This window comes from Asparagus officinalis, chromosome 6 (assembly GCF_001876935.1).
Source record: "Asparagus officinalis chromosome 6, Aspof.V1, whole genome shotgun sequence".
Classification (NCBI taxonomy): Eukaryota; Viridiplantae; Streptophyta; class Magnoliopsida; order Asparagales; family Asparagaceae; genus Asparagus; species Asparagus officinalis.
In genome coordinates, this window is record NC_033799.1 from 66,984,170 (window position 1) to 67,008,909 (window position 24,740).

The 24,740-nt window shown below is 35.4% G+C and overlaps 1 protein-coding gene across 1 annotated transcript in view; it reads right to left on the reverse strand.

Annotated features, from left to right (window-relative positions):
- Positions 1 to 24,259, reverse strand: part of LOC109845431 (probable ubiquitin-like-specific protease 2B) — a 59,413-nt gene extending 35,154 nt beyond the window's left edge. Inside the window, exons 1-8 of the mRNA XM_020414680.1 lie at positions 23,740 to 24,259; positions 19,862 to 20,166; positions 19,675 to 19,768; positions 19,554 to 19,606; positions 15,863 to 16,060; positions 15,693 to 15,768; positions 7,378 to 7,480; positions 4,500 to 4,568 (exon numbers count right to left, since the gene is read on the reverse strand). Coding sequence (XP_020270269.1) covers positions 4,500 to 4,568; positions 7,378 to 7,480; positions 15,693 to 15,768; positions 15,863 to 16,060; positions 19,554 to 19,606; positions 19,675 to 19,768; positions 19,862 to 20,166; positions 23,740 to 23,944 — 1,103 coding nt within the window. The 5' untranslated portion in view covers positions 23,945 to 24,259. The remainder of the gene's footprint in view (positions 1 to 4,499; positions 4,569 to 7,377; positions 7,481 to 15,692; positions 15,769 to 15,862; positions 16,061 to 19,553; positions 19,607 to 19,674; positions 19,769 to 19,861; positions 20,167 to 23,739) is intronic.

Consider the following 24,740-nt stretch of genomic DNA (forward strand, 5'->3'; position numbering starts at 1 on the left):
AAGCTATTGGCTTGTTTGGAGTCATTTACAAGCTCCATCGATGTATGAACTGAATGAGACATATTTGCAAAAAGAAGTGGATGAGACAAAAGAAATTGTTGAAAACTTTAAAAGGACTTGTGTTGTCAATGGTTGCTCGTTAATGACCAATGCATGGAGTGATTGGAAGTCTAGAAGCAACATGAACATAGTTGTACATTCTATTGGGAAAGCTTGTTTTTTGTCTTCACATGATGCATCGGCCGATAAGCACGTTGCTCAGTATATCTGTGACTTTGTATACAAGGCTATTGATCAGATAGGGGAGGCAAATGTCAATGTTACATTAAACGTTGGGCGCTTCTAGGCGTCGGACTTGACGCTCAGCGCTTAGTCGCCTAGGCGGGCGCCTAAGCGGTTTCTGGACGTTTTTTTAATTGTGATACTTAAAGATAAATATATATATATACAATCAAAGATACATAAATACTAAAATACCAACATTATTAACTAAATTGCTTGGTTTACCAATTACAATAGCTCTTTGTATGTTTATACTTCTCAACTCAAATTATAAGTTCATCTCAACTCAAATTACAATATGCATTAAATTCATATAAATTTTTTAAAAAAGATAGCAATTTTAGTTCCACAATAAATCATGCATACTTAGATACTAAATAGCCAAAATAATAATTAACAAGGCTAGAGCCTAAGATGTTATCTTTTTTTATTTTTAATTACAATAATTGATAGTGAATGTCAATGTTACAGAAAGCATAGATGCCGGACAGGTGTCTAGGCGGATTTCTTTCTTCATTTAAGTAGTGGTCGATGAGGTTTTGTTGAAGGTCGGAGGAGGTAGTGGAGGTGTTCATATTTGGAGGTTAATGGAGTTTGGAGGACATGTAGGTTACAACACATAAAATTACAACCAAGGCCTACAGGGTGCAATCCACGTAAGCAGGCAATGCTCCCCCTAAACGCTCGTAAAATCTAGGTGGGTAGCCTAAATACCGCCTAGGCGCTATGCGCTAGTTAGGCGGCCTAGGTACCGCCTAGGCCTAGGCGAACGCCTAAGCGGACTAGGCGGAGGTTTTTTAAAACAGTGACAAATGTGATGCAGATAGTCGCTGATGCAGTTTCAAATAATAGACGGTTTCTAAGTTGGTCAAAAAGAGGCCAAATATATTATAGACGACTTGTGTTTGCACACATAGTGAACTTGATGTTGTCCGATATAGCTAAGATAAAACTCATTCGTAATGCTATTTTAATGGGGAGTGCATCAGTGTTCTTATATAATCTCACCAAGCCTCTTTAATTATTTAGGGAGTTCACTTAGGAAGATCTTGTGATACTGGGGGTTACGAGGTTTGCTACGGTGTTCCTTTCTCCACAGTCATTGAGAGATCATAAGAAAGAGATGAGGCAAATGTTTATCTCTGACCAATGGATAGATTGTAGCCTTTCAAGAACATTAGTGGGCAAAAACGTATATTTTAATTATATTCATTTTATTCATTTGATCATTTATATTTCATTGATTGGATTTTTTTGTATGTTTGTAGGTTACGGAGATAATTACTAACAACAAGTTTTGGGATAATATAGACTTTGCCTTCAAAGTATTCACTCCTCTAGTGAAGGTTCTTCAAAGAGCGAATGGTGATAAAATCAGTTCGATGGGATTTATCTATGGAGACATATTGGTGGCTATGGAGGAGTTGAAAGTGGTCCTTGGAGATGATGAGAATAAGTACAATCTCATATTGAAAATGATAGAGCTGAGATTTAAGAAGAATCTTAGTGAAACGCTACATAAAACGGGCTACTTTTTGAATCCTTTTTACAATTACCCGGCTTACACGGACATTAAAGGTGATGGAAGCTTCATGAAAGTCATAGTGGAGAGTATGCATAGACTCTATCCCGATGACCATGCGACTTTCACAGAGATTGGAAACCAAATATCTAATTATCAAGAACGCCTAAGATCATTTGGGGATCAATTTGCATGGCAATTAGCTACTAAGGGTGATTGTCCTGGTAAATTTATACTCATTCAAAGTAATTCATTGACCTCTTTTTTGAATTTATAAGTTACTAAATTTTTTCAATTATGAATTGACTAGTTATCTGGTGGAGGTTTTATGAAAATGATACTCCCGAGTTAAGGAAGATAGCAATGAAGATTTTGGGCTTGACAACTAGCTCATCGGCTTGTGAAAGAAATTGGAGTACATTTGAGATGGTAATATTATTTCTTAAATTTTAATCATCTTGTAGGCTTACCTTGGAGTTCATGATTAGTTTTTTATGCTAATTCATGATTTTATTTTGTAGATTCATACGAAGAAGAGGAATAGGCTAACTCCTAAAAATTTTCATAACTTATCTTTGTCAAGTTCAATGCAAAGTTGAAGAACAAGCATGTCGTTATAGATAGAGATCCTTTAACCGCCTACGATGATGAGGAAAGAGTATTCGAATGGTTATTGGGTTAGGAGGGGAATAATATTGATGATGAAGTATTCCCGGGAGAGTGTTTGACTTTTAGGCAAGTTGGAGATATTTTGGGAGCTAATCCAAGGAAGAGAGAGAGTGGAAGGTTGCAAATGTATAAAAGAAAGAAGAAGTCGGGATCATCTTCATCGAAAGAAAAGGAGCCGATGGAAGATGATGAGGAAGAAGAGATGGACGCGTTATTCACGGATTCGAATGAGGATGATGATCTTACTTTAGATCACGATGAAGATTGATTATAGACTTTCTAGTTATCTTAGCTTTTATGTTATTATGGATTTGCTCTTGAATGTTAAACAATTATAAACTATTTGTAGCTTTAAAAACTTATTTGTTTGTTATGATTTGCTTATGTTTGATATGAATCTTGTGAGTTGTGATCTTCATTCTATATGTTATATCTTATATGTTACTTGCTATATTCTTTATATGTTATTCTATTTTTACTAACAATGTTTTCTTATTTTGTAGGTCAAGCACCCGAATGGTTTCAATATGCAATCGAGAATCAAATTTCTACAATCCGTTAGTAACCTTAAACATCATATATTATTTACTCTTTTATATGTTTAGTCTATAGAATTTATAAAGTATGCTTATATTGAATTTAGGAATGCTTAGATTATATTTAGGACATGATATTATACATATGCGCACCACCCGATATGACAATCCGATATATAGTCTGTCCCCCGATATATCCCCGATTTCCGCTATCCGACGTGAATTTTAACCGTTCGACATGAACCCAACATCCAACATTTAAAATCTTACATATAGCAATTGTCAACAAGACCCGAGTGCCATTTCATGACATAGCAACCCAATTAAGAATGAGACTCTGCAAGTATGACCTGTCTGATAGCCTATTACAAATTAGAATACCCTAATAGCCCTTCCTTTTTTCCGTGTTTTAAGGTTGTTGGGACCCAGTGCAAATTCAATTCATCTATGGAGCAAGTAGGGGAAAGAGATCGGTACAGATTCCTCACTTACGGAGCAAGCAGAGAAAGTCATGCAACATCTTGCAGTAGGAATTTTTTATTTGGTTACTGAAATTGTGATACTCTGCTAGTTCCTCCATTGCACAAAGAGCTTTGTTTGTAAGATCAAGTCAGGTGGATTTTTTTTTAGGATTTCGTTGTTTCTAATTTGATAAAGCTCAATAATCCATAACCAAATTATGGGCATTTGATATGCGATGTTTAGGCGAATAACTCTAAATGAAGGCGATGCCTCAGACAAGGAAATGATGTTACTTGTGCTTGTTTGAGTTTGCAAAATTATAGGTCTTCTTTATTAAGGAGAGGTCTTTCTTAGATAATCCTGAAAGTCATTAAACTCATTATTGATAACATCATGTGATTTGAACCTTCATTATACTCGCAAGGAACCAAGCTAACCAAACGATCACCTTAGATGGATAGGAAGATGTGATAAAATTTAGACATATCTCTTTTGACTTTATAAATGTAAAAAATGTAAATCAAAGATTAATTATCTTTCAAAATACAAAGAGATGTCTTCAGCTTGGTCTGCACTATTTTTACATTTTAAGTTTAGTTTTTGCAAGGGCTAAAATCAAGATCTCAAGAGTACATTCCCCATTAACATTTGTTATCTTCATACTTTCAAATAGAAAAGAAAAGGATCTTCATATTTGTGGACCTTGGTGATTTTAGTTCCATGTTTTTCTCTAAATGCAGATCATTTGAAATAATGGAATCAATTTTTTTCAAATGAATCAAGTCTATTTTTTTCTTGCAACCGAAAAAATATTTGAAATACAACAAACACATGCTCACAAACATGCATCCACGAGGCCATGCCAAGCTACATATGTACACAAGGACATTCATGTGTCTTACACGCCAGCATGTAACTAAACATACAAAGAAAAATACTAACACGCTCCACCCATGCGTACTAACAAATGTATCACAAAGAAAAACAGTTCAGTGAATAATGTTATGCTAGTGTTAGGTACCACTTACTCAATGAAATAATGTCTTGGAAAGAATATCTTACACTCCATATCATCATCTTCCAATGCGGACTGATGGCTGAAAAAAGTAATCAGTGGTTGTAAACTTTAGTCACGAGAAAGGATCGCAGTTTAAATAGACCTCAATAAAGAAATCATCCAACAAAATAAATGCATAGATCATCAACATATAATATGCCAAAATTTCTAGTTTGGTACCGTGCAATCATCAAATAACCCTCTATAGTGTACACTACACAAACTGGATGTGATAAAGAATATAGGATAGGCGCCGACAAATGTGAAAGAAAAACTTGGAAGCTAAACAGAAGCAAAAACACCAAGTTCATTAAAATGCATATAAGCAGCTTAGGTATTTATGAGCACGCTATCTTCTACCACATCATGGGTATATGTTAACGTCAAGCTAAAAAAATAGCACATAACAAATATTTTAGGTTATTTTAATAGATAATATGACTAAAAACAAACACAAAAATATAAATCAAATGAATGTCACGGCTTTATACCTTTTCTTGAATTTTAACCGAAGTTTCTCATTACTTTAAACGCTTAATTACGCTTAAATGCCCTATGGTTTCCCCTACTTTGCAGTTATGCATCCTCACTTGTTTCTGACAGTAGTTATATACTCTAAAGATTTTAAAACTTGCACTTCAATATCCTCATTTGTTTTAGCAGCACTTATATACCCTAAATTTTTTAAAACTTACACTTAAATAGCCTCGGTTATGCAAACTTGAGGGTATATAAGTGCAATTTTTAAAAAACTTTAGGCAATATTTTTTTATAACGAGGGTAATATCTTAAAATAGTCTAGATCCAACTTTATAGCCCATGTTTTTTCTTATCCGGCCTGGACTATTTTAAAGTAGGGACTAGTCAATACCCAAAAGGGGGACTAAAATAAGCTCACCCCACCAAGCCCTTTATGATCCATGTATCAATTATCTAGGGCTATTAAGATTATGGGTCAAATTTTCCCTTGCTCTTTTCTTCTTTATCTCCATAAATTTTATATCCCTTCCCTCTTGTTTTCTTCAGTGCCTCTTTTTCGCAAGTAGGGGATAAAAATTGCTGAAATATTTTTTCTGCAAGATTCTTTTCCGGAAAAAAAGATTTTTACGTGAGCAGAAGAAAACCCATATTAGCAAAGTTATAGCTTCCTGCGAATTGGCATGGTTAGGGCTTCATGCTTAAAGCTCTATGATCCCCTACATCATGTGTAAATGCTTATCTTTTATGACAGCTAGTTGCAAGCAGCTAAGCATTTTCGCATTCTATTGGTTTTAGCATTCTTCTCCCATATGAATTCTAATTCTCAAATATCCGTTCAATTTCTTTCAGACCAAAGATTGATGCAAGAACACTTGATAAATTGCAAAGTTTTACAATGCAATGTAAACTTACATTATGCATTCAAAGGGAAACAGAAATAACTTTGAATGCCTTTGAACTGTTTCGCTCTAGGCACCAGTAACAAAATATAAATTTATTTTCAAATGATCCAAGTGTATTTTGACATTTTATCCAAGGTCATTCTCAAATTCTGAATTTCAAACAGATGCATTAATACAAGATCAGTTGATTTGAGGCAAAAGGATCATTCTAGTTGTGATATTAATCCGAACAGTCATAACCACCTAAAAACAAACACAAGTATGCACTATTTTAAGTTAATCCTAACGTTAGTCCTTGTGAAAACAAAAATGTGATAGAAATCCCAGAATAATATAGTCTGAGTACTATAGTCTGGGTAATATAATACCTCTAGTCCGGGGCTAGAAAAAAAATGTGGCCTTAGGGTATGCAAGTGAGGATATTTAATTGCTGCCAGATCAAGTGATGATATATAAGTGAAAGTTTTAAAGACTTTAGCATATGTAGGTGCTGCCAAAACAAGTGAGTATATAAGAATAAGTGCAACATAGGGGTATTTAAGTGCTATTAATCCTACTTTAAAACTAAAATTTTCATTAATATTTTATAGTACCATCGAGATCTTTTTGTTTTCATTTAGGTTCCATCTTTGCCTTCTTCATGAAACTTCTTAATCTATTAGGCAGCTTCTGCTAATATGAACCAATAAATATGCAAACAATGATCATTCATTTCTCAAAGATAACTGCACAGTGATACAAATATGTATCCACAGATAAAAACTTCTGTGACATTGTCCAGTCAATGTAACTATTAAATAGGCAAAAAGATTAGGAGGAACGCATTTATGAAATATCTTATAAATATACATCCAGCAATGCAAATAATGTTTATGATTTTTGGTACGTAAAGGCATTCACCTTTCATGTATAAGCAAATACCAATTATTTGTGGATATCTATACATCAGCAATGTCTCCAGACAAGGGACCTTACTGATGGGTCCACTCCACATTTGGTAGATGACAGTTTCTTTTGCATTTCTTCAGGACAATTTCAACCCTAAATAACATTGAGCACCAGATACCAAGTGTTTCATGTACTTAAGAGATTATATGAAATGAGCCAAGGAAATAATCAAGCCAAAATTACAGTACCAAGTACAATGCTGTGGTACACTAACTAGTTAAAAATATGTGCAAAAGCCACATACTGCTACGTCATAAATCTACTTATCTTTCTGGTTTAGATTTGACATTTAGGCCTTCCATGACTGCAACCACGAACAAGCACATATTTTATATGATAAATCTAGTTTCAAAATAATTCATGGGTAAGAAACAATGTCATACATGCATAGGACATAATTTAGACCTAACATAGTAATAAATAAACTGTGGTGACCTTGCATGAAAGAATTGACTATCGTAACATTCACGTTACAGTGACAGAAGGAAGGAGATATACAAGGAACGAGTAAAATCTTACTTGTGAGAAGCATTCCATATATCTTTATATCTCTCTGCTAAAGACTTGATCTTCGTCTCTTTCTCAAGCCAGCGCATATCAGAGACAGCGCAAATTAATTTCACTACATCAACATAGAATTTCATATAGAATGTTACATTAGTTAACTTTGTAGAGTATATAAAATAATTGAGAAAAAAAAAAGCATTAACAACATAAGGTTGCAAACCATTTAGTTAAATTTGAAAGAAGCATTCTTAAGACGTAAAAATAAACAGTTTTTAAGTAAATAGAGAAAAAACAATACTATATCCATACAATTGAAGTCCATCGCATGGGAAATCTCTAATGTATAGATAAATACTTGAAGGTAGAGAATATACACTATACTTTCAAAATTTACTCTTACCCGCCTATGAGTGTTGGAAAGATGACTCGGCATAAATTCTATTGTTAGCAACTAACATTTTTTTACATAAATGATTAATATTTTATTAAACAACCAGGCATAGGCAATATATATTTAAATAGGACCAGGCTTCTACTTTATCAGGATAGTATAGATTATATTAAAATGAAGGATACACTTGTCACTTTTCCAAGACCTAATGGAGATCACCATATGAATTCACAGCATGAAAACTAAGGTTATCAGCACCGGTAAAAACCATCTGAGTCAAAGTACTTATCGGATAGAAAAACAGCTAGCACTTCTCAGAGTTCAAGTTGAATTCTAGCCCTTTGCTCACATTAAAACAATAGGACATGGATCAATTCAATACTTGAGTTATAATTTCAACAACATGAAATCATTACCAAAGTGGGAGCAAAATTTTAGCTACAGCCCCCACACCACCTGTTGAGAATATCTTAAATTATTATACAAAATACACACTGATATACATGAGAAAGAAGCTGACACTGGAGTGAATCTACTAGACATGATCACTACTTTTCCATCTCCAAACCCTATATTATTCAATGTATCTAAAAAGCATTTGTCATCCATTTGCATGTTACAATTATCCACATTACCAGTCCTTTTTCCATTCAAGCTACTATAAAGTCAACACCAACATCTCCTTTACTGCTTTCTTCTCCGCATACCGTCAACAGAACCAATTAGATAGAAGGAACATTATAATGATGTTAAATAAGTGGAAGGAGAAGAAAATAAAAAGAAACAAAAGAGAAGGAAAACAAAGCCGAGAGGGAACTTTTGCATGTACTTTCCTTTTGTTTTCCAATTTCTTCCGTGCTTTTCCACATTCCAAGTGAATGAGACAATCTGACTGCAAAAGGAAACAAAATAGAAGGCAAACAAAGGCGAGATGGAACTTTTGTATGTACTTTCTTTATTTTTCCAATTTCTTCCATGCCTTTCCACATTCCAAGTGAATGTGACAATCAGACTGCAATTTCTTACAATCAATAAGATTTCCTTCTACATGAAAGTATACTTATGATGCCAAAATGGATATCCTCTAACGTCAGTCTCTTCGCATATCTTCTAACTGAATGGCACATAACCTGACCTAACTTACCTGAAACTTCATCTAACTTTAACCATATGTTGCTGCACCAATCATATGTTTTTGCCTACAACTCTGTTACAATGTTTGGTTACAATGTTTGGCGTGAGCAGTAAATAACTTATTCCGTGATAACTACATGAAACTGTCTGATGTAATATTGGCAATTGGGTCGGATGGGGTCATTTCCATTGACCCAGGCAAGCTTGACCATACCCAAACCTGTTTAATAAATGGGTCAGCACAGCCGACCCATTTATTTAACGGGTCATCCAAGCTGGCCCTTATATTTTAATTAGTTTGTTAAATGGGCCATTCTCCCAAGACAGCAGCAGTATACTTCCGAAAAAACATGTGCCCAACACAACATCAAAGTCCCAAGCTTCAGGCACGTGACAGAGGTAAAAATCCAAACATCTCTTCATTCATTTCATGAGAAAAGAAAAAGTGTAATCAAGACACTAACAAAATGACCTTCTCATATCTCAACTTACAAATTACACAACTGTCCCCATGCAAAAAAGAGTTACACAAACCTAATATATCTGCAAACTAACAAAAAATATCAAAAAGTAAAGGGGGACAAAAGCAAAAAACTAGATCTTTGCATTATACAAATTCTACCGTCATCCCTCTCTCTGCACCGCAAGAGGCGGGGCTTGCCACTTCTCCTCCTTCTATATTCCATTCTCGAAGGTGTTGAAGTTCAAAATTGAGGTAAACAATAAGACCAAATCCACTAGAAGAATATAAAAGAAATATCCCAAGAACCCATCTTTTCAATACAAATCCAACTATAGCAAAACCGAAACGCACTCAAATTACCAAGTTCAAAAACAAGATCAAACCAAAACAAGATTTCAATTTCCAATCCTCCACCTGTCCTTTGTAAGTGATGCTTGGAGCTAGAGCCTTAGAAAAAGAAAAATTGCTACTTTTAGCTTCTTCAATAAGGCAGCAGCCTTTGAGGATGTCATTCTCATCTCCACCATTGCCGGTCAAGCATGAGAGAAACCTAACCCAGATCTTGAGTGAATCCTAATTGGAGATCAAAATTGAGATCTCAATATCCCTAACCAGAGATCGAACTCGAGATCTCCGCAGAGGCGTTCATCCAAGGAATTTAATAAACGAGTTAGATGGGTCATACATGGGTTGACCAGATTAATGACATGTACCATTTATGATGTCATAAATAAAAAACACGCATCAACCTTAGTCAAGAACGAGAATAGCACTAAATCCCCTCCTAAACCACAATAAAGCACCCATAACCATCCTCATACCTTGCGGTCCTGCATTCCAAGATCCTTCCATTAAATGAGAAGAAAAAAAAGGAAGAGACAAATCGTATTCCATATAAGCAACAGTAACATATTTTCTCCTAACACAAAAAGCTTATTTATGATAAATCTAGGATAGGAGGGAATAGTCTGTTCTAAAGTTGACCAGTGTTTTAAATATCGGCCGACATGTCGGACATGTCGGCCGATATAGCGGATCAAGGTGTCGAGCGACACAAATCGGGGAAATACAAGTCGCATATCGTTTTTGGGTGATATATCGGTCATGTCGGCGAAAAATCGGATATATCGGCCGCTATTTCCTATTTGAAAAATCGGCCAAAATTTATGAAAATCGGTTCAGCGATATATCGTGGTTTTTAACTTTCCCTTTATTCTTTTTACTCTTCTTTCTTTTCCTAAATTATCATCATAAGTTTCTTTTTGTATCTTGGAGCAAATTGTGGACAAAAAGTAATTAAATAATTCTTTTGGATTAAAAGTAAAATTAGCTCTAACTTGATTTTTTTAGTAATCCTCGGAATATGAAAGATTCAACTCCGGTAATAATCCTTGTTTAATTAATATGATGGGAATGCTTGCATAAATATTTTTTTATATCTTTACATTTTAGCTCTTTACATTTTAGCTCTAATCTTGTTTAATTAATATGAAAGATTCAATGTCTTAATTTTTAGTAATCCTTGTAATAATCCTTGTTTATCATTTAATAATCCCTGATTTCTCGTATATTGTTTACTTTTTTAGCTCTAATATTGTTTACATTTTAGCTCTTTACATTTCTCATATATTGTTTACTTTTTTATATGTCTAGTCTATAAAGTTTATAAAGTATGCTTATATTGAATTTAAGAATGCTTAGATTACATTTAGGACATGATATTGTACATATGCGTCCACCCGATATGGCAATCCGATATTTAGTCCATATCCCCCGATATATCCCCGATTTCCGCTATCCGACATGGATTTCAGCCGTCCGACATGAACCCGACATCCGATATTTAAAACCTTGAAGTTGACATCTAGAAGCAATTGCTTCTCACCTCAAGATTAACAAAAGATGTGCACTGCACCCGTGAGAGAATTATGCAAAGTAACCAACTGAAGAATTTCAGTTAGTGTGGCTGAGGGCACTCTGGCCCATATCGGAAAAGATACCTACCAAGGTCATTTTGTGTTTATGGGGAACCAGGAGATTGTTGTGGTTAAACTGCAAATTATGTGGTGATAATCGTAACTTAGATACTTCCAAGGATTGTATGACAAAAACATATATCCAAACGAGTCCTTTCTTAAAAAAATTACTTCACAGAATAATTGTAGTACATGAATGCTGAAAGAAAACCAACCCAAAACTTCAAAATAGCTCACCACACAAAGACCATTGTTAGCCTACTGTAGCTAGGGGTGGAAGTGAACCAAATAATTAATAAACAGTTCGATTATTATTCGACCAGATATTCGGTCAAGTTCGATTCGGTAGCTCATTTAGTATTAAACGAATAAAATTTAATATTCGGCTTATAAATGAATAGAATTTAACCACAAGTACATTCGATTCGGTTGATCATTAACTATTCGATAACTATTTACATTTTAGTCCTATTAATTGAAGTTTTGCAAACACTACTTATCTAAGTTTTTTATTTATAAATGTCAACCCATATAAATAAGTAGTAATTGAATATATAGATGATAGGGTCCTTTTTGCAAGTAGTATATGGGATGGAGAATTCAGATATTTAAGTTCAACCATGTCCCAAACCCAAGATCCTCCCAAGTCACGTGCCTCACCCCCATAAACCAACACTAAAAAATCAAACTCCAATCTTCACAAGCCCTAGCCCCTTTTCAAATCACACCACTTGTACCTTTCAATGGTCTAGATCAATCCACTTTCTCCCAAGTTCCCAACCCTCTGTAAATATCTCCCCACCCTCAAAACCCTAGTATACACGCCGTCAAAATAAAAAAGAAGCTGGAAACCGTAATCTTCATCAATCCGATGGCATCCAACCAAGAGATTCTTCGACATGACCGTCGGCGGCAAGGATGCTGGCCACATCGTGGTGGATCTCTTCTCCGACGCCGTCCCCTGCAACGCTGAGAACTTCATCGCTCACTGCACCGACGAGAAGGGCACTGTCCGCTCCAGCAAGCCCTTCCATTACGAAGGCTCCGCTCCTCCACTCGGCCCTCACTCATTTTCCACTGTCGAAGCTCTCTTCCCCTCGAGTATTGAAGCTCTATGTAGGTAAAAATCACATTTTTTTTATAAACAAATATTCGTGAATACTTATCGAATGCTAATATAAGTTGTCGAATCGAATTTGAATGGTCATTAAGTATTTGCGTCGAATATGAACACGAATTCGAACATGTGGTTCTGGGTCGAATTCGAATTCGAATAGTAAGGTATTCGTTCAAATTCGATTCGTTTCCACCCCTACCTGTAGCCATAAAATTATAGACCTTGCTATGCCTAGTTCAGAAATTGTATACAGCATACACAGAGCTGGCCCTTCAGAAGGCCAACAAAAAATTATTTTCAATGCACTTTAAACATTGTAAAATTATAAGTACTTCACAATAAGCAATAACTCCTAATTACATGATTTTTATTTGTGTTTCCTACTTTCATTATAATAAAAATCACTAAGTACCAAATTACTCATTACTAAGAAGCATAGTTACGCATACCTAGCGGGTCATGGTACGCAATTCGCCACTTAGAAATTTGGATGACCGGTAGCTTGCTTCAGTACGCAAGTTTGGTTAGTGGTACATTCAAGGTTTTTTCAGACGCGCTTAAAGTATTCCAAAGCATATAGTAGAAAACTAGAAACTAGAAAGCTAATTATGTATTTTAATATTTTTTCATACAAAATACTTAAATACTTCTTTTACAGACTTTATTTCTTCTTTCTATTTTTTCGCATTTGTTTCTTCTTTCTATTTTTTCACATTTGTTTCTTCTTTCTATTTTTTCACATAGTTCATGTTGGTATCATGGTCAGTGTTGTAAATAGCGGCTAATAGCGGGGCTATAGCGGCGCGAATAGCGGTCGCGGCCCTTCAGCGCTACGCGTAGGGGTTTCGCGGCTGGCTTAAACGGGAAAATCCGCTAGTCATTCGAATTGCGCGTAAAAGCGGATTTTAGCGGGTTAAAAGCGGGTTTTCGCGGTTAAAAGCGGGTTTTCGCGGTTAAAAGCGGATTTTTGTTGTTAAAAGCAGCTAAACCCGCTAAACCCGCTATCACACATATTATGATGCTATATTTTTTGAATTTCTTCATAGTTTCATTCATACAACAAGCTTATTAATTGTTATTTATTGATAATACAAGAAATTTACAACTAATTGAATTTTTAGATTTTTTTATGAGTTTTCTTATTATTTAGGATATTTAAATATATTTAAATTTGACCGCTATTTGATTGTGCGCTATTTGCCGCGATTTCGCCGCAATAGCCCAATATAGCCTTAGCGGTACCTCACCGCGACGCGCCGCGATCCGCTATCAGCAACCTTGATCATGGTTTCATTTCACGTTTTATTAACATCACTACTTGGTTACAGTAAAGCCATTGGCTCATATATTCTATTATGCGCTTCCCTTTACTTGATTGCACACATTGCATTGTGTCTTGTGCATGTGCACTTAAAGGGATAGGGGACTTCGCCTCCTACATACTTAAAAGTAGTACGCTAATTTTGCCAATTCGTATATTGGAGGGGATCTGTTAGCAAAGGTGCTAGGAATCGGTTAGGGGAACTGTATGGTTCAAGGAGGTATAGGGAATTGCACAACTATGCTAAGTATAAATAATAAAAGCACAGAACTCCGATGTCTTTTGAGTACATAACTACATAAATTAAACACCTCCCTCCTTACGCAACTTATCAAATATAACAAACAATATAGAACTCTATTATCTTCCAGGTAACCAAGAATTCCCACCCCGAATCAATGATTAATTACCATAAATCTTACAAAATATGTAGCTAATGCAACAAATAGTACAAAACACTATCTTCTGAGTCATGTAGATAAGTTCGAGAGTCATCCATTATGTAAAGACATTCTTCTAAGTAAACACATGGAAGCATTTTATAATTACCAAAGAAATGGGGTTCTTGAACCCATTCAGATGACCAAGACTTCATGGTTTCTATTACTCACTGGACTTCATGGTTTCTATTACTCACTAATCTATACTATATACTAAAAGAACCCTACTTGGCAAATTCTAAGACAATTGACTTTCAAAGTTCTACTTATTGATTCTGCAACCTTCTTTCTTATTCTCTCCCTCTAACTGATTGCAATGGGCTCCAGATTAAGAATTTTTTAATTATTATTAATATTTCTAATTTGGTTATACTATAACTTGTAGAGTGAAAGTAATATACAACTATCAATATCATAATTTTGCAACATAATTGTGACAACAATGTTGTAATACTAAGTCCCATGCATCACACGGGGTAAAACTAGTTGTATACCACAAGTGGTAGAAGATGTGGCTCTTGAACCCATTCAGATGACCCAAGAAGCTCATGGTTTCTATTACTCACTAATCTATCTATACTATATACTAAAACAAAATCGTCGGTTGCCACTTGACAAATTCTTAAGACAAATAAAATGAAAACTTCTACGTGTTGATCCTGTAACCTACTTTCTTATTCTTTTCCCCTCTCATTGATTGCGACGGGCTCCAAATTAAGAAGTTTTTTAGTTATTATTAATAGTTGTGATTTGTCTATAGTACAACTCTAGAGCAAAAGTAATATACAACTATCAAAAATCATAATTTTGCAACATATTTGTGACAACAAAGTTGTAATACTAAGTCTCATTGCGTCTTATGGGGCAAAAGTAGTTGTATACCACAAGTGGTAGAAGATACACAACTAATCTATAGACCATACTGTAAAAGCAGTTGTATACCACAAGTGGTAGAAGATACACAACTAATCTATAGACCATAGTGCCCTTCTTTTCATCCCCTCCCTCCCTCAATCAGCCACTGACATAATACCATGAATATATAAGATTTATAAGCTAATATAATAGAAAAAATAGTCCCTCCCTACCTCAAAGATTAAAGCTAATATAATTTGACAGACCCTCCCCGACTATTCTGAGCCAGAGGGAACATCAAGACAGAATTATTTGAAAGCAAACGAAGACAATTTTAAGTCTTAATTCAATTTTTTGGTAATTTAATGTAGAACCATTTTTCCACTAAAGAAATTTAAGGAAGTTAGATATTGGTTTCTAAGGTGTCGAGGATAAAGTTTTGAACTGAGTTTTTCGCTTTCACTTGACTGGATGAAGAAAAGGTATTACAACATTTTTATTAACATATATAGATAGATATACACTACATAATAAATGGAACAAAACACTGGCAGGAAAGTAAAGCTATAACAACTAAGAATTCATCCAAGAACATAAATCAAGCAGGAAATATTTGGGAGAAAGACCTACCACAACTATCATGAATTTGTTTGTTTCCATTTACTCTAGTTGCTCTTAGATAAAATTTAATCAGAGCAGACTCGACCTGTAACAAGAAATAAAATCATAAGCAGCAGAAGTCAAAAATGTAATGCATAAATTTATAATGAATTTAAGAATAGGAAAATAGCACTACTCACACTGACACTCCATCGGCATTGGATGTGAATTATATCAGCAACTGAACATTCTAAAACAAAGTTCTCATTGTTCCCATTTACATCAGAACACTTCACAATGATGGAATCTGAAAAGAACAATAAGCGTGCCTCTCCATACAAAGTGTTTTTATGTATGACATAATCTGGGGTAACAATAACTGCCAAGTCATCTTTATCCTGCAAACCAGTAAGTGCAAACTAGTCACTGTAGATTTAGAATCATTTCTTTTTAATTAATAGATCCGATAGCAACTCCGAGTATGGAATACAAAGGGATCAAATAGGAAATGGATAAATGAATCATGCAACTATAATGAACTACGATCAACCAAAATTTATCAAAAAGCCCTCTTCTTAAGAGAATAAAAAAGATCAAGCTACAAGAGCATTGATTCTGAAACAAGAGAGGAATCAGAAGAAAGCATAAAATTATTATTTCATAAGATAATTGACAAAATTTAAAGTAAACAATGAGCATGACAATCACAGCCCATATAGCAACCAATAAGATGGGATCTCAAAACTTTAATTCAATGAATAACAATTTATATACAATGCTTCATATATCTTAATATTGGACAATTAAAAACAAAATGTGCACAAAATGAGTGTAGGGCAAATGACATTGTCATGATGGCTTGTGGGCATACACTAAAAGATAAGATAGGTAATGAGTGCATTCATGAAAGCTAAGAGGTCGATCCCATTGGGAATAAAATGAGAAAGGATCAATTTAGATAGTCTGCTTATGTACAACAAAGGTCTCTTAGTACACCCATTAGGAGAAGTTATAGGATTACAATTAATGGGCCAAAGAGATCTAGAGGTAGACCTAAAACGGCTTTGGTTGGAAGCAACAAAAAAGGATGTGCTGATAGTTAACTCAATGGAGAAGATGTCCCAAAATAGAATTGAATGGAAGGATAGGATTCATGTAGCCAACCCCAAAATTTTGGGAGAATGGCACTGTTGTTGTTACTAATGCTTAAGGCTTCAAGTGTATAATCTTCCAAGCCAAAATTACAGCAAAGCAAAAGTCAACTTCAATAAACGTGATGACTAGCCATTGAAGCTCAGCATATGTACTTCAGAAAGAGCATATAGGTAATAAGCACTACCAACATAATATCCTTTCAAATCATATAGCGCATTGATTTCAAAATTAACACATGGTCACCATAAGGATCCTTTATTGTCCATCATATTTTTGTCAAATTCATTGACCTTGCCCATAGGCTCCTACCTCACCCTCCTCAGAAATTACACTATTCATGAATCAAAGTCAATTTTCCAATCACCTCAGCAGGACATCTCTAAGGGATTACACCAAGGCTCCTGCCTACTCCTGGTTACATCACTTTTGAGGTATTATATTGTTCATAGAAGAAAGTCAATATAGTTCATAAGAAACAGAAGTTGCAGAATCGACCTTCTAGACCATGATCTTCCATTGAGTATGATACTTAAGATGGGACGATAAACCTTTGACATTATCATTATCAAGTAAGAGATGCTTTATATAGGATCACAACTTTTGGAGAAAGTGTAATAAGCTTGTATGCCATGTAAGTTGCCATGTAAGTAATAGAAGAAACAGTTTACAATTACCAAAAACCAATCAAATTATTAGGTACAGTTTACAGCCAGACTAAAAGACATCACGTACAAGATGTCGAAATACTTCAAAGAGGAAATAAGCAATGATTGCTTCCATGCATGTCCATGTAAAGTTATGTGCAGGTGCCAGTTCCCTCTTCGGCACTGACATCATAATTAAGGCAGTACCTTAGTTCTGTAATGCCCCCATTGGATAAAATCAAATCCCCCATTTAGAATCTTTTATCTGAGCATGTGAAACTTTTCATAAAGGAAAAAGGTACAATTCATCAATAGATTGTTATACTTGGATAACATGACATCTAAGCTGCACGGGTACGGGTATGGGACATGGCAAATTTCTAAAAAATAGGGTATAAAGACATGTCTGAAACTCATGGGATAATCATAATTCTAAGTAATATATCTACATGACCCTTTTAAATCATAGCTCTTAGGGCTGAAACAAAATCGACCCTCATCCGACAAGTTACAAAAATGGATGTGAAATGTCAGATATATATCCAAGAAATGTATGACGGGTGTTTTAAATGAAATATGCATTTATAACTAAGCATGTCTTAATAAATATATGCATATATTTAAGGAGTGTCCAAGAAGTGTGGGTATAGCTATAGGTACAACACGTGTTTGGGGGTACATCACGTGTCTGGTAGTGGTATGGGTACGGATCCATATTAGAAGTACCCACATAACATAGCATGAAACTCTATAAATCTTTTTGGATTGGTTTATGGACTCCCACATTTTCTTAAAATATTAAAATTCTCATGAAGATTCAAAAGAGAATTCATCTAAATCTAACGGAGAGCATCTAATATAGGCTGATGAGACAATTTGATATAGTTGTCTGACATCACCAAGACATTGAACACATTCCACATATAAGATCTTCCACCAAAGGATACCTTACAGAAATGACTCATGTACCCAGATTGATTAACAAATTCAATGAATGAAAGGTGAGAATCGCAATAAAACACGTTAATAACAATTAACAATAGAGAATGTGCAGACCTGAAGAAACAGAAAAAAGAATCACATTCTACAATTTCTAGTCGTCCTTAACTGAATGTTTTTCCAATAAGAATGTTCCTGGTGCAAAAAATTAAGTACCCAGTCTGCTAAGCATGAAATGCTTGTGATTGCCAATTTGTCTACATCTGATATTGTACTATGAGTTTTACACTTAATTATGCATTACATTTTAAAGTTCTTTTATGACTCCAAACACTATGCTGGTCAATTTCCTCCAGCACACAACATTGTAATAAGGTCTGTTAAGATTCAGCTTACATTGACAACTAAACCAACTTGCTTTCCACTAAGTCAAAATTGTTTGTATTTGTCCATCAAAGGGATAAAGAGCTTCATCAGTTCAGAAAAAAATGATTAGAGCATAAAAATGTCAAATGATATTTAATCCAGACATTTCAATCTAATAACCTTCGAGATTTTCAGACAAACTAGTAGAGAATCAGTTGTGATCAAGAGTAACTTGTATAGATGATACAAATATGCAACCTAGCACACCATCTCAAAGTTCAGCCCTTAGGTCCTAAAAGTTCAGGTGTAATTATGAAACAAAGTATCTGATTTCTATTACAATTGCTTGCACAAGAGGGGTAAATTCTCAATTTTCATGTTACTGCATGATAGACTTGGATCCTACAATTAGACTTACGAGCAAGTTTTCCTGAATCTGTCTCATCTATTGACGCTCTAGAAAAAGAACTGCACATCAAGATGGCCGGACCCAAAGGCATATTGTAAGGTCCAAGTCAATGTAGGGTCGAGATTTGAGACCTTCTAGTCTTCTACCATGTTTGCACAACAATCAACTAAGTACTAATAATACTAGCTGAAATATATTAGCATGATCCATGAATTTACAACTTCTACAAAAATACAAAATTTCCTCGAGACAATTTTAGACTTCCTCCTTTAATGATAAGAAAGAAACAAATACTTAATAAATAGATCTATCTTTAAAGTTATAAATTTCGCTTTAGTAATGATTATGATGTCTCCAGGAACTAGCATAAAAGAGTACCTTTTCCCCAAATGCAGAAAAATAAATATCTGAAATCGGATGTTCCAAGTAATCTGCAAGACAACGGCTAAAATAAACATGGTGAAATGAAGAACCATGAGAATGTTAAGTGTGAGTTCACCTTCATCATCCACATGATAAGAGGCAGTTGACGCCGACTCAGATTCCGACCCACAGCTTTCTTCATCATCAGAGATCACATCAACTGAAGTTCCCTGACAGAGCTCCAAGGTCAGACCATCTATGGTTTAAAAATTAGTATGTAAATGCAGAACTTTATTACATCAGCGAGGGAAAAAAATCAATACATCAGATTGCAGATTAAAGACATGCTCATCGTCAAATGAAGGTACAATAAGACTAGTAGCTCCTGTCATGAAGGAGTCTTTCCTCACAACGCCTTCAGGGTCAAATTTGGTAAGGCATGGGTTGTCCTGCTTTTGGTCACTTGTTGATGATATCCTATTTTCGTCCAGCCCAGACTTATCATCAGTGGTGGCCATGTTCCTCTCTGGTGAGTCAACACCAGATGAACCCTGTGCACTACCATTTTCATGCAAATCTATACATGATATGTCATTTACATCCATGCGCTTGCAATCCGATCCTGAAACTGCAACAAGGGCATTATTAAATGTAAATCAGTATAGATGAGCAAAAAAGAAAACCAAGTGAAGGTTAAACCAGATAACAACCAAAATTCATAGTAAAAAATTGCAGAAGATTCCTCTGTAACTGATCTGTAATAACTTGCAAAAATTAAACATCTAATAAAATGATTAATGGCTTATGGCTCGTCAATGTACTATTTTTTTCCATCTACTTCAGTTTCATTCATTGAAAGCTGAACTCATGCATAGGATTGGCACTCAGCAAGACCATCAGGTGTTGTGATTACATCCATTTTCTACAAGAATCGGACCAGATAAGATAATGTGATTCAATATGCGACTCTTAAGGAGCTGAGCAACCTTTTGCATTCTAAAGAAGGATAATGACTATGCCAAGATATACTACTATCACGATAAGGCCATTTTTCCTACCACTGCCCTATCCCACTACAGAAAAACAAGAACAGTATATGAAGCAAAAAATATTATCCTTGCCACACTGGGTTACCCCGCAAAAAATATTATCCTTGCCACACTGGGTTACCCCGACACGGCAATTTGAGGGAAATACCCATGTCCGACTCATTTTGGGTATGGCTATGTACTCAAACGTGGTGGACATGGACGGGTTCCTTGAGCTTCTGAGGTTTGGGGATAAATGAGACCAAAGATGATGAACAGATCGCTCTTTCTCTCTCTCTCTTCTCTCTCTACTTTTCTTCACCAAGCGGAGTATGACATCAGCTCTCACATGGGGTTGTTTGATGCGAATGGGTTTTGGTTTTGTCTTTTCTTGGTAAAGACGAGAGTCATACATATGAGTCCTTACTTTAGAAGAGTCCTTTTTATGGAGAAGTTTTAGTTTATCCGGTTTGTGATTTATTTCAATATAGATATAGATATAATTATAAACAGTCTTAACGAATTTACTCAATCTAAATTGAGACTGAAAGGAAGTCGGGCTACGCTGCACATATTGAATTGTCAATATGATCAAGAAAACACAGTTATAGACTGATCATACCAACAGTAGGAGTCAAACATATATATGTATTATATGTATAGGCTTATCATACCAACTGTAGGAGTCAAATTACTCTCTCTCTCTCTCTCATATATATATATATATATATATATATATATATATATATATATTATAATAAATTTGATCCTACAGTTGGTGGATCAGCCTATAAATATACATATATATATATATAGCCACGTCCCCATGCCCTAATTTTTAAAATTTTCCGTGTCCCATGCCCGCATTTGTATCTATGCAACCTAGTTACCACAAAAATAACGTGCCAAACAATCAACAAAGCATTTTCCACTTCGTCTGTAAGGAAGGAGGCTGAGCCACTCTAAGAAGAAAAAAAATTCATCATTTCGAACCTACAGACATTACAAAAAAATATTAGTTGGTATCAACAAGTTGAGCAGTTTGTGAAGTTCATTCCTAGAGTATAATTTCATGAACTTGTATAAGTAAACCAAACAAAAAGATTAGTGGTTCTATGTTTATCAATATCAGCATAGTGTTAAAAAAGAATTACAAATAAAAAGATTGGCCAAGTGAATTTGAGGTTCCAAATACAAAAAAGGTCAAACTAGACCTTCTTTGCAACGCAGAGGCGCAAAATCTTAAGGCTTGCTTTAGTAGAGAGGTGAAGTGGAGTCGAGTGAGGAACGAAAGCAGAAATTGTCTTAGAGAGGAGTGATGAGGGGTCATGAACAATGAAATTATTTCTCAGATGGTCATCCTACACAGTTTCCTTAAATTGGAGAGAAGAAGCTTAAAGAGTCCTGTACCTTCGTTCACTGCACACCCACTCCCCACCCCCCAAAAAAAAGCCTAAACGGGATTCCCTTCCCCTCCATACATGAGCAATCTACTCCCCATTCTCTTCCCTCCTCAATCCCCCCAAGGCCCCACCAAATCAAGCCTAAAAGCAATACCAGTTGATGCAATAGATTTTACATATCATTTCGAAGGGAAAGACATTTTCCAGTCTTCTGAGTTCATAGCAACTTATATGCACTGATATTTCCTTCATGCTCTTCTGGGATATTCAACCTGTGCTTTAAAACACATTCAAGAAACTATAATTACCTTTAGCATAGAACTTCTTAAACTTTATACATATATGACTTCTCTCTACCAGAAAAAATAGCCTAGTGTAGTCCTACCTTTACAATGTTGTTAAATGAAATATGCACTACAACCCAGATAGGAGACAGTAAAAAAGGACCACAGTCAGCAAAGATCTCACTTTTTTAATATTTATAATGTGTAGTATACAATATTCGCCCGTATCAACTTAGAAAATGCAGTCCCTTCAATTGGCAGAACACCATGGTCAATTTTTTCGGCAGTGGAGCAGCAAAAATTTACTTTATGAACCATGACAAAACAATGGAATACCATTTATGATCTGAATCAAAACATACATAAACATATTCTGAACTAACAGGGATAAATTTATTATCTTCTCTCTTACTTCAGTCCTTTCCTACTAGAAGAGACCTAGAGAATTAGTAGTAGGTTTACTCTATCTATTGAATAGGTCGTACTGCAATTTGCAAAAAACATTTCTCGTGGATAGTTTCAAAAATATAAGTATATATAACATGAATCACTTCTGCCAATTAAGTGAGAAGGAAAAAAGAAAAAGAACTCGTCTCTGTAGTTTCCTCGGCTAAGCATATGGCACCCAACCTAAGAGTTGACATCAAGCTGAGGGTGAATTTGGATAGCTTTCTTTAAAAGGGGAAGGGAGGAGTTAGGGGAGGTTACAACGCTAACCATTCTAAAATGGTGTCTGTTTACATTTTTTAGTAAGTGGGAGGAAGGATTAAGAGGGTTAAAAAGATTTAAATTTCCCCACTTTCTTAACCCTCCTAAAGTAGACGGGTTGGGAGGGAAGGGGTTGAATTTTAAGTGAATTGCTCCCTTCCCTTCCTATTTTCTTCTCTGAACAAACAAAAATTAGTTTCATCACTCTCCCTCCCTCGCCATTCCCTAGTTGTCTATACAAATAAAATCAGTTATATCATACTCCCTTCCTCTCCTTTCCCTCCCCTTGGGTTTAGCTCAATCATTCCCTCCCCTACCCTCTTCTCTATACCCTCTTCTCTATACAAACAGACCAAAGCATAACCAGGCTTACATGACGAAGATGACAGTATCCACTCACAAGTTCAAACACTGAACACTTGCAGAAGACACCAAAAAAAGACATCAGAAATTGGTATTTGATCCACCAAAAGACAAACATGCTGAATTTAGGAATTTCTTCATACAGGGTCAGACAATTCCGTCATGTGATTTTCAAAACTAAACTTGATTTTCTTACCCAATTTTTTGATTTTGTCAGACACAGTTTACAATATTTGCTTGTTGACCTCATTTTTCCTACTAAGACCAATTGCTCACAGCTTCTATCAAATATGCCCCTTTCTATACCTAAAGTTCGTGGTGTCAAGTACTGAAGCCAAAACAGTTTAATAGAACACTACCTTCAATTCTTCAGAAATTAGTTCTCGAAATGGACAAAAGTTAGCGAATTGCTTACAAGCTTGAAGGAACTTGTACTTCATGTCCTCATCTCTCTCTTCTTCCTTAGGGTTAGGGTTAGACTTCGACTTCGACGACTGAAGCAATCTGCTGGTCCTCGATCTATAATTGGCCGCCGCTTCCTCCACCGCCAATTCTTCCGCATTAAAATCGTAGGCAGAGAGATCCTTCTTCTTCTGCTGCTGCGAACACGAGCCTCTCATCGCTGATTCGATCGCCGACAGCAGCGGTGAAGTCAACCCCTAGAGATCGAACTCAAGTCAACGGGCGAATTATAGGGGAGAAGAAATTCTCAAGACGGGAATTAAGGTTTCCGGCCTCTCGTTTGTTTTCCCCCTGTTCTCTTTACTGTTGCTTTTTGGGGATGGAAATGGATCGGAGAGAGACAAACCCGAAACAGATTTGCCCTAAAAATCATACATAGAGTGTGATTTTGCCCGAAACGGGAACGGCGGAGGCAAGGCGGGTAACGGGTTGGATTGTGTACGATCTCTTGAGATCCGCTTGCTTGATCCGCTATGGAGCCGCTTGGCTCTAAGATTTGTATTTTGGATTTATGACGAATCCATGGAATCCCAAGATTTCTATGTTTTAAAAAAAAAAAATCTTTGCTTATTAGTTCAATACAAATCCAAAATGGGGGATTACTGTGGCCCCCACGTATGACTGGTTTGACTCGTAACTTCTCTAAAAAACCAACTACAACTTTTCAAAAACAAAAAAAAAAAGAAACCAACTACAAACTGTCACTTAACCCAAGTATGGTTCCTTAAACTCTATTGAATCAAAATTCTATCACTAAGCAAGCTATTGAAAAAATACAAAATATTTTTTTCACATCAAAATTCTATCACTAAGCAAGCTACTGAAAATATACAAAATTATATCACTAAGCAAGTTATTGAAAAAAGAAACTACAAACTATTATATTTTTTCACATCAAAATTCTATCACTAAGCAAGCTATTGAGAAAAAATTCAAAATGAATAAAATTACATA